This window comes from Sus scrofa, chromosome 1, assembly GCF_000003025.6.
Source record: "Sus scrofa isolate TJ Tabasco breed Duroc chromosome 1, Sscrofa11.1, whole genome shotgun sequence".
In the NCBI taxonomy this organism is placed as follows: Eukaryota; Metazoa; Chordata; class Mammalia; order Artiodactyla; family Suidae; genus Sus; species Sus scrofa.
In genome coordinates, this window is record NC_010443.5 from 272603539 (window position 1) to 272620775 (window position 17237).

Below are 17237 nucleotides of genomic sequence, written 5' to 3' on the forward strand. Positions count from 1 at the left end.
TTATTTACAAGAGTCTGAAGGCCTATGGATTTTCACAGAAACTGCAGTGCCAAAGTGGGACATGCATAAAATGCTGAGAAGAAAAACTGCCAATCTAGAAATCTGAATCCAGAAAAAAATATCCTTCAGGAATGAAGGCAAAATAAAGATGTTCTCAGACGAAGGAAAATCAGGAGAATTCACTGCCAGCATACCTACTCTAGAAAAACTGCTGAAAGAAGTTTTTCAGACAGAAAGGACTTTCAGAACACTGGGGATGAAGGGAGGACAAGAGCAGTGGTGAATCCTTAGAGAAATACAGCCAACTATTGTCCTCCTCCGTTCTTAGAGTATGTCTGAGGGAGCTCCCTGGTGGCCTGGCCATTAAGGATTCGACATCATCACGGCTGTAGCGTGGGTTCAATTCCTGGCCCTGCAACTTCCACAAGCCGTGAACGTGGCCCAAAAAAAATACATAGATAAAATAAAGTGTGTGTGATGATTAAAAGCAAAAATGATAACGCTTGCCTGATGAGATTTTCAGCGCGTATGGCTGTAACACACAAGACAGGAGAGCATGAGGAGAGGCGGGGAAAGATACTGTACTGCACGTTCTGCTTGAAATGGTGAAATGCTGACGATTTTAAATATTTAGACTGGAAATCCAAGTCTGTGTATTGTAACTACAGGCCATCCACTAAAACCAAAACCAAAACCAAAAAAATCCTACAGAGAGCTAGAGAAAAACACAAGAGAACACTTTAAATGGGACATTAAAAAAAGTTCAAACAATTGACAGAGTGGATGAAGAGCAAATACGTACTCCTTTCTTTTTCTTTTTCTTTTTCTTTTTCAGGCTGCACCTGCGGCATATGGAGGTTCCCACGCTAGGGGTTGAATCGGAGCTATAGCTGCCGGCCACGGCCATGGCCACAGCCACAGGATCCAAGCCGCATCTGTGACCCACACCCCAGCTCACAGCAACATCAAATCCTTTACCCACGAAGCGAGGCCAGGGATCAAACCCACGTCCTCATGGATACCAGTGGGTTCGTGACCGCTGAGCCATGACAGGAACTCACGTAGTTCTTATTATAAACCACATCACAACCCTGCCCGTGCCCCAGGAGGCCCGCCCCCCCCAACTGTCGCCCGGCCCCTCCAGGCCCAGGGGCTCCTCACCAGCGCTTGCTGGCGGCCTTCACTCCCCACACTTCTGTGACTGTCCTTCCCTTACAGGCTCTCCTGTGACCCCGCCGGGGGGCGGGCGGGGGTCAGCTCTTTCCCTCAGGAAGCTTGATGGACTCGCCAGAGGCCACTGGATTTTTCCTCCATCCAGGGAGAAACCCACGGCCACACTGACCCGCACCGAGTTTCACCGTGTTGCTTCTTACCCCTCTCGGCAGGTCGTCTCTGGATGTAAACGTCTCAGGATGTAAACGCACACCCCGCACCCTCCTTCCCCAGGCAACGGAGCCCCCACCTCCCCGGAGCCCGCTGGCTCCCCGCAGCGCTTCTCACCCGTGTGACGCAGTCCTCTTCCCGCAGACGTGCCTGGACCAGCCTGACGAGCAGCCCGCTGGGCAGCGTCTAAAGGGAAGGTGACACAAGAATGAGGGCCTGGCCTTCAGGGCTGAGCTCAAAGAGACACAGAGCTGGCCGGCCAGCGGGCTCTGCTGAGGACTGAGGACCTGGCCCTTTGGACACGAAGCCTCTCCAGGTCCCTAGCGCCCTGGAGCCTCGGTAAAGCCCAGGCCCTCCCTGTGGCCCTGCCCTCGTGCCGCCTCTGCTGCCCACCCCTCCCCCAGCCCCAGTCTGCATGGGGCTCCTCCTCCGTGGACACCCCTCCGACCCCGCCACCTCCAACTCCTGCTTCTCCTGTCCCCCGCCCACTCTCCTCCAGCGCCACCCCAGTGACTCCAGGCGCCCTCGGAGCCTGCTCCCCGACCCTCCGCATAATCCTGGATGTCACCTCTGTGATCACCCTAACCGCACAGCCTTCCGGGGCCCACCCACATGTCTGTGTCCCCAGAAAGTTTCAAAGTCCATGGAGGAAGGGGACTGAGTCTTATTTGTGTCCCCCAGACACTGGTGTACACGAGGGAGCCAACCGGGCACGTCTTCCCATCCCCACGTTTCATGCCCATCATGGCTCAGTGGTTAATGAATCCGACTAGGAACCATGAGGTTGCGGGTTCGATCCCTGGCCTGGCTCAGTGGGTTAAGGATCCGGCATTGCCGCGAGCTGTGGTGTAGGTCACAGACGCAGCTTGGACCCCGCGTTGCTGTGGCTCTGGGGTAGGCTGGCAGCTACAGCTCCGATTCAACCCCTAGCCTGGGAACCTCCATATGCCGTGGGAACAGCCCAATAAATGGCAAAAAGACAAAAAAAAAAAAAAAGAAAAAAGAAAAAGGAAAAAAAAAAAGAAGATGGGGGTCCAAAATAATTCCAAACACAGGAGCTCGCTGCCGGGCGCGGGGCCCCCAGGACAGCCCTTCCCACGCACGGCAGAGGCTCCCCTTCCGCATTAGGGCTCAGCCCCCAGCCCCTGCCCCAGGCTGGCTCTATTCTCAGCCAAACTCCCACCTCTTGCCTATGCAACGGAGGCCGCCCCTCCAGCCAGCTGAGCCACCTTGGATCTTGACCTCTTCAGGCCTCACACGCTGCGCCAGTAGAAGTGAGTGTCACCACCGCAGCGTCTGCTTGTATTACCCCCCAGCATCCCCGCACCCGGCCTCCGGTAACGCAGTCCCCCACAGCTCCTTTGGGGAGGCACTCTCTGGCCCTTCAGCTTTGATGGTCTCTGTGGGGTCAAGCCCGTCCTCAGATCCGCAGGGAGGCCCTCACTGGTCCCAGTGGATCAGCACAGCCCACCCGGGCCACTGAGAAAGCTGCAGGGGCTGCCCCGGTCCCAGTCCCGGTGAGTGAGAATCAGGAACCCTGCTTTCCAATGGATCCAAAGCTGAGAGGATGGGAGAGCTGGAGCTGCAGCAGCCACTTTGCAGGTATAAGGAGAGTATAAGGGAATAAAACCAGCACGAGAGAGAGAGAGAGAGAGAGAGAGAGAGAGAGAGAGAGAGAGAGAAACAGGGCTCTCAGCTTGAGAATGGCTCTTCCAGGAGCCACTGGATGGGACGTCGGAAGAGGAAGAGCGGACAGCGAGAGGATAAAGGAGGGGGCACCTCTGTGGGATCTGGTACTGTGTCCCCTTGAAAGTTATGGGGCCTCTGTGGCTTCTACAAGGTGGACAGCAAGAGCGAGTGGGAGAGAATGAAGGACATGGGGAGAAAAGAGGAGGCCAGAGGCAAGAGGGAGGCTGGCCAGGGGCCAGAGTGTCCGGCTTCACTACCTCCTAAGACACCTCCATGTCCTTACGCCTCTCCTCTGCCAACTGCCTGCTGAAGCCAGCAGTTCTCAACTTAGATCAACCTGATTCCAGAAAAGTCTGTTAAAGCACAGATCACAGGCCCCGCCCCGAGATTTCTGACTCAGCGGCACGTGTGGGGTGAGGCTGAGAAGCCTTTCCAGCAGGTTTTGGGTGAGGCTGAGGATGCCAGTCCGAGGGCCACACCTGGACCACTGTCTTCAGCAAACTCAAGCACCCAGGAGCCTGCCCTACGTGGAAGAAGCTGCTGGTGGCCCACATCGCTCGGCTCTCCCAAGGTGCTCCAGGCCAGGAGGGGGGCCGGGGGACCGGGCCAGGGGGCAGCCCTGCCCCTTCCCTCCACATCACTTCTGTCCCTTCCCGTCCCCATGTGTCCCCTGCCGGCCCCAGGCAGAGCCGTCTCCATCGTGAGGCAGGTTTCCCGAGATTCCTCTCCCTTCCTGACAACACCCATCGGGGAGACAGCATTCAAACAGGTACTGGGATGCGGGGAGGGGGTGGGGGGCGTGGGGGAGGGTGCAAGCCAGTCAAAGAACACGGGTTGAAAGGCGACAGGTCCAGGAAGAGCGCAGCACCCCCCACGGTCCACACGGCAGGGGACAGCCCTGCGACCTTGAGCACGGCCCCTCGCGGGTGCCCCCCGCCGCTCCCTGCCTCTGCGCTGTCTCAGTGCCAGCTTTGATGTGTCACATCAGCGGCGGGGGCTTCCCGGGGGCCGCTTCTCAGAGCCCTGCCAAACTGTCTTTGTAGGAATCAGGCTCCCTCCTTCCAGACCTCTGCCATGCTCTCCCATCCCAGCCCCCAAAGCTGGCTTTTAGGGAGAAACGGGACAAACTAATGGAGCCCGGTGCACCCCTGCTGGTCACCGAGAACTGGCTCCAGTGTGGACCTTTCTTCTCCTTCCAGCGCCCAGCACCCGGGCCAGGACAGAACTGCTGGCCTGTGAAGCACAGAGGTGCTGCCCTGTCCCAGAGAGCAGCCAGGTGTGGAGGCTCGGGCCCTGGTGCTGCGCCCGGACGCCTCTGAATGCCCCCAAGCCTGGGCTTCCTCCCCAGGATGACAGGAGTCCGCGTGGCCCCAGCCTCAGGGGCCCTGACGTCCTGTGTCAGGAGCTGTAGGTATTTTGATTGACAGTATGAACTTGTGTCTGGAGCAGAGCAGGGAGAGGAAGGGGGAAGATTCTGGGTCTGCCCAACTCCCACCCCTTTGCCCATAAAGGGGCTGCTCGTGGGGGCGGGAGGGCGGGGGTGTGTGTGTGCCGGGACTGGGCTTGAGCTCACTTAAGAACTGATCAGAGAATCCTTTAAAGACAACTCTCATTTCAAAGTCCTTGCTGCTTCCCGGGGCCGGCACACGGTTTAGATGGCAGGAGCTCTCCCGGTTCTGAGGGCAGGACCGGGGACGGGAGGTGAGGCTTTGAAGGAAGAGCAAGGACCCCACCGCAGGGCGCGCGGCAGGCCTGTAGAGGGGGGTGACCCGGAAGCGAGACCCCACAGCAGCAAAGGGTGGCAAACTTTCTCTCTCTCTCTCTTTTTTTTTTTTTTTTTTCTTTTTAGGGCTAAACCCACGGCCTATGGAAGTTCCCAGGCTAGGGGTCAAATTGGAGCTAGAGCTGTGGGCTATGCCACAGCCACACAGGGTGCGAGCCATATCTGCAACCTACACCCCAGCTTACGCCAATACCGGGTCCCCAACCCACCGAGCGAGACCGGGGATCAAACCCGCGTCCTCATGGATACGAGTCGGGTTCTTAACCTGCTGAGCCACAAGGGGAACTCCAAGGGCAGTGAGCTTTCAAAGGCGCTACGGAGACTGGCCCTCAGGATGATCGGCCCCATCCTGGGCTGTGACTACCTCCAGGGCCCCAAACCCTCCACAAAGGCCTGTTCGGCGCCAGGGCCTGGGGGCCGATAGGGAGGGACAGAGCTCCCCAGGCCGTCTCGGGAGGCCTTCAGGATGGGGAGCGGCGAGAAGGGAGGCGCAGGGGCCGCAGGGGACAGAGACAATCCCGAGGACGTGGAAGCAGAACCGAGGGGCAACCCCAGAGGTCCTAGGAACCACTTGCAGGGGACGGCGCGTCTGTGTCCACGGGGCAGGATAAGGACAGGGGTGCTGTTACCCAGATAGCAAAGAAAATGGTGACCGACAACTGGGCACTTGGGGACATCGGGTGACATCACACTCCTAATTTTCACTGTTTTTTATTTTTTTGCTTTTTAGGGCCACACCCCCAGCATATGGAGGTTCTCAGACTAGGGGTCGAATCAGAGTCACAGCTGCCATCCTACACCACACCCACAGCAACACAGGATCCAAGCCGCATCTGCAACCTACACCACAGCTCACAGCAGTGCCGGATCCTTAACCTGCTGAGCAAGGTCAGGGATCGAACCCGCAGCCTCACGGTTACCAGCCAGATTGATTTCCACTGCACCACGACGGGAACTCCCGGATTCCTAATTTTTAAATGGAATTAAAGTTAGGAAGAATCCAGCTTTGGCTCCTTCTGGTCTGACCAGCCTTTGAAGCACAGGGTATTTATTCATTCAACAAGCATGGAGTCCCCACTGTGGCACAATGGGATCGGTGGTGTCTCTGCAACGCCTGGATACAGGTTCAATCCCTGGCCCGGCCCAGTGGGTTAGAGGATCCCGCATTGCTGCAACTTCGGCTCCGATCTAATCCCTGGCCTGCGAACTCCACATGCTGCAGGGAGGCCAAAAAAGAAAAACGCAAACAAAAAAACACAGGCCATTCCGCCCTAACGCAACAGCTGCCTTCCAAAGAAACCTTGATTTAGCAATAATTGTGCTGGAAAAGTAAGAACTGCCATGGGAAAGGGGAATAGCGCCTGGGGTATGTTCCCAGCTGACCCGCGAGAATTCCCTAGGGAGCGTGTTTAAATCCAGATGCCTGGCCCCCTGCGTCCAGGCACTCAGACTGGAAAAGACGAGGGGGCCCAGGAGAGGCTAACATGCCACTCAGTGGCTCGTCTCTGGAATGGGCAGTTTTAAACGTACAGATACGTATGCTTCCTGCAGGGACTTCAATAATAAAGCTTTTCTCTCCTATTTGGCATTTTCTAGTAGAAATCTAAAACCCTCCAGAGCGACCACACCCCACTCCCGCCGCAAAGTGGTATCCTCCCCCATGGCACCTTTTCTCCTCCCTATCACCTCCTGGGATCAGACCCCAGCAGCACTAGGTTTTGTGCGGCCTAACCTCCCAGAGGGGCCTGGGCCGGGTGGAAGCTTTCCAGGAGCCCTGGGCCAAAGCGAGGTGGGACTCAGGCTCCGGCTCATGCACGTGCAGGGCCAGCACCCGAGACACCGCACCCCCACCCGCCAGGCCCACCAGAGCCATCCGGCGGTGTCTGTGACGGTGAATCGGATGGCAGGCTCAGAGACTGGACTGCAGGAAGCAGATGGGGACCGTGGACTTGACAGAGCTGGTGAATCCAGCTAACTTAGAGGGGAGCCCCAGGGGGCAAAGGCGGCCTCGGTGGGCTTGGAGAGGAGCAGGACACAGGAGGAGTTCCACGAGCGCTCTGGGCCCAGGCTGAGTCGGGGAGCGGCTGAGGACCGTGGGACCCCCGAGTGGACACTGAAGAAATATTGCTAAGTTTTCTAGGCGAGTCAACGCGTGTGTGCGTGTGTGCGTGTGCGTGTGTGTGTGTGTCTCTGTGTGTGTGTGTGATTAAGAGGTTCCATTATCTTCTGGGGTGCAGAGTAAGGAAAGCAGACTGTAGTCAGCGGTCGCTCCAGCGAGGGAGCTGGCCAGCCCCACTGTGTCTGGCAGAGACTAAAGGCAAGGAGACGAAAGGAATAGCTTTATGGTGAAAAGGAGGCTTCAGGTGGGGACACCAGAGGCAGCCAGCTGGAAGCAGGGTGTCCTGTGCACTTGGTTAGGGGAGGGTATTGGGGACAGAGGTTAGGGAAGCTGGCAGTTGAACAGTAAACAAGTCCTGGCCACTTGGGACCAGGAGTCACAGGGGTTACTGTTGACAACCCTGGGCTGAACTCGAAGCACAGTCTGACTCTGCCAAGTCTGACTTCCAGCCACTGGCTTCCTGGGCAAGCTGCTGCAGGCTGTGGGTCAGAGATCTACCCCCCACAACCCCGGCCTCGCCTGAAGCATGCAGAAGCTCCGGGCCAGGAATCGAACCCAAGCCACAGCAGTCAGAGAATGCCTGATCCTTAACTTGCTGTTCCACCAAGGGAACTCCCAGAGATCTGTTTTTATATGTGGCCTGGCCGTTGTATGTTCAGCCTCTCAGCAGGTATCAACCAAGACATTGATGGAGGAATTGGCACGCCACATGGGTTTGCCTTCAAGTAATCTGGGAACAGGGAGATGGGGCGTCTGGGAGCCGGAGCTGGTTGAAGCCAGGGGCAGCCGCGACGGTCCTTATACGTTCTCACTGCTCCCGAGCATCTTTACAGCATCTTAGCGCAAAGCCAGAAACAAACCAACCAAAAAGCTGGTTCCCGTCCCCAGTCACCTTGAACCCCTAGCACCCTCCAGTGATGCCTGCCCATGTGAGTTTTAGGGTCCTTGGTCAGATTCTGGGTTCTTCTAAATCATTGCTAAGCATGACCGTGGTGATGGCTCCACGGAGCCCCTAAACCTTCCCAGCCCACAGCCATGCCCGGGGCATAGCAGGTGCTCATAGAACACTTGATGAATAAATGAATTTGTCAAGCAAGCATGAGGGATTCCTGGCTCTGCCTCCTGGGTGGGGTATCCTCGGTGTCCCCCACTGGCTAGAAGTTCCCAGGGGCAAAGAGAAGGAATTCAACTTCGGGTCTCCCGTGGCACAGCAGGGTGGTGCTGGACATACAGGAGGTGATTAGGAAGTATTTCAGAAATCGTTTGGGGAGTTCCTGTGGTGGCACAATGGAAATGAATCTGACTAGGAACCATGAGGTTGCAGGTTCGATCCCTGGCCTCACTCAGTGGGTTAAGGATCCGGCGTTGCCGCGAGCTGTGGTGTAGGTCGCAGACGCAGCTTGGATCTGACATTGCTATGGCTGTGGCGTAGGAGCAGCTGTAGCTCCGACTGGACCCCTAGCCTGGGAACCTCCTATGCCTAGGCAGCAGCCCTTAAGAAAGAAAGAAAGAAATCGTTGGGAAATTCCGAAGATGGTATGTCCTGGTTAATGCCTGCGATGCAGGAGGCTTCTGTGTAGGAGGCAGAGCCAGATTAAGGGAGAGAAGCACATTATTGGAAGGTATCACTGCTGCAAAAAGAGCCATAAAGGCTCCAAATCAGCAGAAGCTTTACAGACAGCACTTAATGAGCGGCCTTGCGGGCGTCTGCGGCAAGGCCACGCGCCCGTCTCGGCTCCTCAGACCCTTTCACTCCTTGATCAGCCCTGATGCCCCGGCCTTCCAGCCTCCCTCCACCCACGCTTCCAAACCAAAGAACCCCAACAAGCCACCCTTGAAAGCACTTCGATGTGGTCTGAAATATGCTGATAATTAGAGTAATGAAACCCAGGAGGAATTTCCTTAAACTCCCTCCTCTCTGTTGAATTTTATAAACCTAATAAAAGCATCCTTATCCTAGAAATACGCCTGCCCTCCTCCACCCTGAAAAGCTCATCTTTTGCAGAAAATGAGACAACCACTTCCTTTCCCAAACCATAGTCCCAACCCCCAAAGTTGGTCTCCCCCAAACTAGAGCTGTGCACTCTGACCCCTGCGAGATGGTGGGAGCGGGGCAGGGCCATCACGTGCCCCCCACCCCCACCCCCGCCAGCCCCCGAGAGCACCGGCCAGGCCCCGTGGGGTCGGGAAGTGCTCTGGATTAAGCAGCTCTAAAACTGGCTCACCATTTAGGAGGGGGCGTGGCAGTGACCCTGCCAAACGAGGCCTTCCTTCTCTTCCATCGAACGGTCACTATCGGCAAACTTCAGGCTGGGAGTCTGCCGGAGCGACACCCCTCCTCCGCGGGAGCGGCCGTCACCCTACCCGGCCTTCCTGGCCATGGCCGTGCGCCTTGCCCAGCCTGCTTCACATGCCCTTACCAGAGCTGGCCTGGCTCTGCAGACACCGCACCAGCTGGCCCACGCGGATCCCTTTTCTGGAAATCTGGCCTTGGAGCGGCCCTTGTGGGGGGTCAGAACCGAAGACCCAGGAACCGGAACCAGGGTGGAGGTCATGAGCAGCCGAGGAGGAGAGAGTGGCGGAGAGAACGGAGACAAAAGGCGAGGGGCCTCGAAGGGCAGAGGGGGCCAAGGGTGCGGCCTGGCTCCTGCCCACAGAGCCCAGGAGGCTCTTCTACCAGGGCTGGGAGCCCCTTGTCCCCTTCAGATTCCCTTCTGCCCGGGCAGCCTGGGACGTCTCTGCCACTTGCAACCAAGGGCTGAGGGCCACGTGGCCGGCCATCACTCACTGGCAGCCCACCAGGCCTGGAAGCTTCCCTCCAAGTTCTTGGAGGAAGGGTTACCAGAGACGGGCAGGAGACCAGCCCTGGGCGGCCCCGATGAGGCCTGAGCGCTGCCCTGGCCCTAGGCAGTGCCTCGGCCTCCGCAGCCAAAGCACAGCCTGCACGGAGGCGGCGAGGGGAGGATGGAAGGCCCGGAAAGGCTCGCGGCAGCCGTCCCCCACCACAAACACCCGGGGAAAGCCGGGGTGCGGCTGAAGAACGCCTGAGGGAGCACCCCGCTGCCCTGGTCTGAGTGCTGGTGCCCCCAGGTTCACGCAGGGAAAGCCCATGCCTCAAGGTGACGGTGTCGGGAGGGGCCTTTGGGAAACGATCAGGTCGTGAAGGTGGAGCCTCACGAACATCAGTGCCCCTAAAACAGGCCCCAGAGGGTCCCCTCGTCCCCTCGCCACATGAAGCTTCGGTGAGGGGACGGCTGTGGCCCGACGCTGAGTCTGTGGGCACCATGACCTTGGACGTCCCAGCCTCCAGAACCGCGGGACAGGTTCTGCTTCCAAGCCACCCAGTCTCTGTCACATCGGCCTGAAAGCACTAAGAAATCAAATCCAAAGGGGATTTTGAGAAGTTCCTTTGAAATTTCTATCTGCATTTAAAAGCACCGACACGCTCAAGCCCTATGAAAATGTCTCTCAGGCACAGGTTGGTGGGATTTCACAACTGACACCCAGCCCTCCTGGATGCCAAGGGGTGCCCGGGTGCAGGTGGGGTGGGAGGAAGTGCCCCCGAGCCACAGCACACAGGGTCTTTCTACCCCTGGGAGAGCCGGGCCACTGCCCTATCAACCCCCTGCCAGGGAGTTCCCGTCGTGGCTCAGCAGAAACAAATCTGACTAGTATCCATGAGGACGCAGGTTCAATCCCTGGCCTCCCTCAGTGGGTTAGGGATCCAGCGTTGCCATGAGCCGTGGTGTAGGTCACAGACATGGCTGGGACCTGGTATTGCTGTGGCTGTGGCGAGGCCAGCAGGGACAGCTCCGATTTGACCCCTAACCTGGGAACATCCATACGCCGCCGGTACAGCCATAAAAAGACAAAAATAAAAATTTAAAAATTAAAAAAACTACCCCCCCACCAGCGCAGGACCATCATCAGTGAGGATGGAGACATCCCCGACCCCGTCCCCAGCTGATGGGCTGACGGTAAGAAGGGCGGGACAGGGCCGCTCCAGGGGTACCAGACCACTAACGGTCCTTTCCCACCGCAGGGCCCACCCATGCCCACCAGGATCGGGCCCTCTCTGGGGAGGCTCTCCTTCCTTCTGTCGCATCCCGCCTGCATCTCATTTCACCCCAGCCTTTTCTCCCACTTAATCCACCAGGAAATGGAAAGCAGCTGAGGGAGGCAGGCGATGAGGAAGCCCCGGGAGCTCTCACCCCGTCCTGCTCCCCATCCTACCTTGAATTTCTGATAATGCTGCCTGGCACCTGCTGCGAGAGAGGAAAACTGTCTTGCTATCAAGTTCTCCACGCTGAGAAGATTGCTACGCAGATGTTTGCAAAGCCACATTGCCTGAAGAAAGGGAAGAGGAAAGGGACATTTTTGTGAGGGCAGCGAGGAAGGGCCCGTCCTTCCACACTCTACGAGAAAAGCATCGCACTTCTGGCTGGAAGGAGGCCGCCAAGGGAGAGACGCCCATCACGTGCCTCCCGGCCTTAGAACTCTGCTTGTCTGCCATCCTTCTTCTGCCAGCCTCTGGCTCTCGGGGACTGGAAGACCTACGCTTGTACCACCCCTGACATTCCTTCTCAAGCTCTGCGGATCGTGGGTTCTTCTTTCTTTTTGTCATACACCTGGGGCACACAGACGTTCCCAAGCCTGGGGTCAAATCCGCATCACAGCAGCGACCTGAACCACAGCAGTGACACACCAGATCCTTAACCCACTGAGCCACCAGGGAACTCTGAGCATGAGTTCTTAAGAAAGGTTCAGGGCGTTCCCGTCCTGGCGCAGTGGTTAACGAATCCGACTAGGAACCATGAGGTTGCGGGTTCGGTCCCTGCCCTTGCTCAGTGGGTTAAGGTTCCGGCGTTGCCGTGAGCTGTGGGGTAGGTCGCAGACGCGGCTCGGATCCCACGTTGCGGTGGCTCTGGCATAGGCCGGTGGCTACAGCTCTGATTGTACCCCTAGCCTGGGAACCTCCATATGCCACAGGAGTGGCCCAAGAAATGGCAAAAAGACAAAAAAAAAAAGAAAAGAAAAGAAAAGAAAGGTTCAGGACAGGAAACACAGGGGCAGGAGCTAAACAGGGATCACAACCCATGGTCACTGGTTCATCTTCCTAAAGCTCGGGAGATGACCTATCCCTGCCAAGTGGACGCCAGCTCATTGATGACACTATACTCGACCAGGGAAAAATACATTTTAAGGAATAATCATGCCACAAAATGTTCTTAATACCAAGATTAAGAACCATTTAAAAATAAATAAATAAATAAATAAATAATGAAAATAATAAAAAATAAAACAAAATTAAAAAAGGTGTTCCCGTCGTGGCGCAGCAGAAACAAATACAATTAGGAACCATGAAGTTGCAGGTTTGATCCCCGGCCTTGCTCAGTGGGTTCAGGATCCGGCATTGCCGTGAGCTGTGGTGTAGGTCACAGCTGCGGCTAGGATCTGGCGTTGCTGTGGCTCTGGTGTAGGCCGGTGGCTACAGCTCCGATTCCACCCCTAGCCTGGGAACCTCCATATGCCGCGGGTGCGGCCCTAAAAGGACGAAAGACAGAAAAAAAAAAAAAAACAAAAAAAAACCATTTAAGCATCGGGATGATTCAGGAGGCCCTGAAGTCAGTGCCCCGGGGCAGGTATGAAGGTTGATTCTCCAGGCTCCTCGCGCTGGGAAATGTTAGCAGCATCGCAGGGCGTAAGGCTGTCGGTTTGGATTTTAGCACATACCGTCCTAGGCTAACATTAGATTCGGCGTATCTCCATGCAGAGGAGAGGGGCAGGGACAGTGGCTTTGCCAAAAACCTTGTGACTGAAACATCAGCTAATGCCAGCAACTGCCAGGTCGGGGAGCCCCTGGTTTCTAACAGTGAAACAGTGACTGGGCAGATGGCAGAGGGGAGTGAGTGCTGACGGCCGGATCCCGAGGGACACAGCAGAAAGACCAAAGAGACAGATGGACAAACGGATGAGTGGGTGGACAGACAGGTAGGCGACAGATAAGCAGAACAGCTGGCTATGCTAACCCCAAAGCCTGGCGATGCAGGTAGTTTTACGTAGGCACCAGCCATCTTCGTCCCTTTTCAGAATAAAGCGAGGTGCCAGCTCGTCAGGGGAAAACACCTGCGCATCGCCCAGCCCCAGGAGGAGCCGCGACAGCAGTGACGCTGTCATCGAGGAGGCGTTCCCCGGTGCTTCTGTACTGAATTGATATGTGCCGACGGAATGGACTCATGGTCTTGTGTTAGCTTCCCGAGCACAGCAAAGTGATTCATACAATTCTTCTTTTTCAGACTCTTTTCCGTTATGCGTTGTTACAAGGTAAGAATACAGCTGCCTGTGCTCTTCAGTAGGGCCTTGGGGTTCACCATTAACCAATGTTAACTGATGTTCCCTAACCAGGTTTTTTGAAAGAAAAAAACAGAATGTTCCATCTCAGGTGACTACAAATTTGAAGACGGTTTGGGCGCTTAAAACAGGAGCTTAAAGTGAAGTTCCTGCTGTGGTTCAGCAGGTTAAGGAGCCAGCCGTGTCTCTGTGAGGATACAGGCTCGATCCCTGGCCTTGCCCAGTGGGTTAAGGATCAGGTAATGCCGCAAGCTGCAGTGTAGGCCACAGATGCAGCTCAGACCCGGCGTGGCCGTGGTGTAAGCTGGCAGCGGCTCTGATTCAACCCCAGCCCAGGGGGGAATCGTCCATATGCCACAGGTGCGCTGTTTAAAAAAAAAAAAAGGAGCTTAAAGATGAAAACCATTCATGAAATGAAGCTTCAGCTTCAGGAAGGGGTTGCCTTCAAGGAAGGAGAGACAGAAAGGAGTGAAGTATGAGGGGTACTCCCTGCCTCTTTCAAGTTGAGCTGTCCTTGCAATGGAGAGAAAACCATCAAAGCGATTGTGGCAAAACGATAAACGGTAAAGTCTGGGGGTCGGGCGCTTGTGATTTCTGGTGTACTTTCTCTGCTTCTCTCATTGTGGCCAAAACGTTTCATGATTGGGATTTTACGAGTGAATCTGGAGATTCCACACCAAAAGCTTGGAGGTGTGCGTGCTGTGGGACCCAGCACTTCTAGAAACGTATCCTGAGGCCGTAGGGAGGGAAGGGTGAGCAGAGATGGGCACGGGCAGCCGCGCCCAAGCCTGGGATGCGGCGAGAGCGCCATCTCTGGATGGCGGGGCTCTGTCTTTCGTGTGGCTCTTTTCTAGGGTTTCTGCTGTGAGCACAGACTGCCTCTTGTGATGAGAGAATGGGAAGCGGGAGAAAGCAAAGATGAAGGAAAGCCCGGTCACGCCGAACATTCACGGAGGGGCGGTCTCGCTCCAGCCCCGCAGGACAGATGAGCGATGACGGCGGGACAACACTCGACGCGAGGCACTTACCACGGTTGTTTTCCCCGAGGCAGGCGGGCCTAACACAGGATCTTGGGCACTGTGGAGCAGAGAGGGGGTTGTCACTGCGCGATCCGCCAAAGCCAGCTCCCGGCTCTGCCGCGCCCGGTGCACCTCCTCCCTTCCTCCCAGATTTCACTCTCTGGAGGTGGCGCGGCCGTTTGTCAGCCCGCGGCTCGGCGCTGCGCTCACCGCAGAACGTATTCTCTGGGTGTGGACAGCTCCGTGATCACGGAGATGGTTTGTTGCTCTGTCTCCAAGGGGCCGTGGACGCGGCAACGTGTTTGCCAAACGAATAAATACAAGAACAGGTGGGACCCAAAACGCCATAAAGCATTTTAAACAGGGACTTTGTCTCGGGGACATGCTCTCAAATAAAGCTGTATTTTATGTAAATCCACCTTCAAGGGTTTGTTTGGGTTTGTTTTTCTTTCTTTTTTTTTTTTTTTTTGTATTTATGCCTCTTTATTTAGCAAATTGTATTCCCCAGCACCCATCACTTTACAGAGGGAAATAACGGGAAAAGCCTGGAGAGTATGGGCCAGATGTATAAAACCCCAGATAGGAAAGGCTTTGTTTTCAAATAGGGACATTTCTAGGCTAATGGAGACAACCGACTTCATTCTCCTGACTCTGGAAGGTTCTTGGACCCGCAAAATTCCTTAGGACACCACCAGACTAGTGAGTAGGTCCTGGCCCCGGGAGACAAGAGTCCAGTGTCTTAAGAAGAGAGCTGGGGAGTTCCCGTCCTGGTGCAGCGGAAACGAATCCAACTAGGAACCATGAGGTTGTGGGTTCCATCCCGGGCCTTGCTCGGTGGGTTGAGGATCCAGCATTGCCGTGAGCTGTGGGGTAGGTCACAGACGCGGCTTGGATCTGGCATTGCTGTGGCTGTGGCGTAGGCTGATAGCTGCAGCTCTGATTAGACCCCTAGCCTGGGAACCTCCATATGTGAGTGCGGCCCTAAAAAGCCAGAAAGACAAAAAAGAAGAAGAAGAAGAAGAAGAAGAAGAAGAAGAAGAAGAAGAGGAAGAGGAAGAGGAAGAGGAAGAAGAGAGCTGGAAGGCGTGTGCTTGGGTTCAAACCCCGAGACACAACCCAGTGACTGGACAGGTGAACCCGTGCTGTTCCTCCCCAGGTGCCACCTTGATCATGTCACCTGTCCCCTTCACCGTGGGAAGCACTGAGGTGGGGGATCAGGCCTCGGCCTCTGCCTGCTAACCTGGCCCAACCCTGGGGGACAGATGAGTCTGGCAATGAGGCGCCGCTATGGACACTCACTCAGGAGAGATGAAGCCAGGGCGCCAGGGGAGGCTTGGGGGAGGGGTGGCGTTTGAGCAGCAAGGAGGGGGGTCAAGGGTGGAGGAGCCTGGTACGTTGACACAGAGCTCGCTTGGACCACGGACCACGGGGAGAAGCTGCTTGCCAAAGCCAGAGGAAGGGAGTGGGGTGGGGGTGTGGCTCTGGCTTGTGTGCCCACCGCCCTGCTACTTCTCCTGGGCTCTCAACCAGGCCTCTGCCGAAGCTCCCAGACGCGGGCCTGCGGGACTCAGGACAAGGGGCTGCACCTTGCCGGGAGCTTTTGGGGAACGAGGTGCCTCCCAAGTTGCACGTTCATTTTGACAAAGTTTATGAGGCTCCAAGGCTGCTGGGAAAACCCTCCCCTTCCGGGCGCCTGTAAGTGGCACCCAAATTGTACACGTCTATGAAAATGCTTTAAAAGGGGAACATCCAGAGCTTGCTCCACACCTAATTTCTCGCACACATTTATGTGATTAATTTCAGTTTCTTAAAACCTAACACCTTGAAACTCCAGCCCTGCTCATGAGTAATTATTTATAAACAGCGTCATAAAAGGCTGCTTGACTGCAAGAGTAATCAACTTCTTCAACCCACTTCAAAGGAAATCAAAAAACCTTTCCATCCACAGATCCTTTTGAGGTTTAACTAGGAGCATGATTTAAAATTCACAAGAAAACCCTTAGGTATTGGAGCTCTAATACACAGCTTTCTTGGACAAACGTTTGATAAAAAACGAAACATACCATTATACACACCATCGCCTGCTTTAATATTGCCCAGGGCTACTGTAAATGCTCACTTTGTACTAAATCTGCTTTTCTGGCAGTGAAGGGGCCGCCAGCCCGCGTGGCTCCCCTCGTCCCTCATGTGCATGCTCGCCAGGGTGAGTCCAGCGCCTTCTCTCCCTCCACAGGAGCCACTGGCCGAGCCACTGTGTGTCACAGCGAACCCCATCCCAACACCCGCGCCCAGGAGGCGCGGGCTCGCGAGCCCGGCCGGAGGGAGGACCGACCGCCCCACGAGCCCGGGGCAGTGGAAATGCCCACTGGACGTCAGGGTGCCTCTCCTGACCACTGCTCCCTGCTTCCCCCACTCCTAGAGACATCCCAGAGGCATGGTCTTCTCCTCCCCACCTTGACCTCCTTCTCCCAGGTCTTTGCCTCACTTGCTGGCCTGGGAGGGAAAAGCCCACAGATGCTCCCTCTTCATTTAAGTGGCTGGGACGTGAGCCAAAGGGCAAAGATATGCCAGCACCCTTCCGCATCCTTCCCCATCCTTCAGCACCCTTCAGCCCTGCCAGCCCAGGGTCTGGGAGCCAGGGCAGAGGGCTGTGGGAACACATCAACGCCTCGAAACAGTGGTTACTGGGATCCGATGACTCAACTTCCTGAGCGTCTGGGCCAAAATCACCGACACCAGTGAGGGGGAAGGACAAACAGGAGGCCGGCCTCCAGCTGAACGAGGAGGGTCTGAAGTGTTCACCCTGCTGGAGAGCTACGGAGCAGGTGCAAGGTGGCGAAAGGAGAAAGGGCTCTGGGGAGGGCAGCCTTGGGAAGGGATGCCGAGGAGGGTG

At 56.2% G+C, this 17237-nt stretch overlaps 1 protein-coding gene across 4 annotated transcripts in view; it reads right to left on the reverse strand.

Annotated features, from left to right (window-relative positions):
• AK8 (adenylate kinase 8) overlaps positions 1 to 17237 on the reverse strand; it is a 128008-nt gene that overhangs the window by 105878 nt on the left and 4893 nt on the right. For 3 of the 4 annotated variants that reach the window (XM_021070832.1, XM_021070821.1, XM_021070826.1), the window contains 3 exons: positions 14354 to 14402; positions 11208 to 11321; positions 1501 to 1569 (listed from right to left, as the gene is read on the reverse strand). In XM_021070832.1, coding sequence (XP_020926491.1) covers positions 1501 to 1569; positions 11208 to 11318 — 180 coding nt within the window. In that variant the 5' untranslated portion in view covers positions 11319 to 11321; positions 14354 to 14402. The remainder of the gene's footprint in view (positions 1 to 1500; positions 1570 to 11207; positions 11322 to 14353; positions 14403 to 17237) is intronic. The other variant, XM_021070835.1, reaches the window with a different exon arrangement.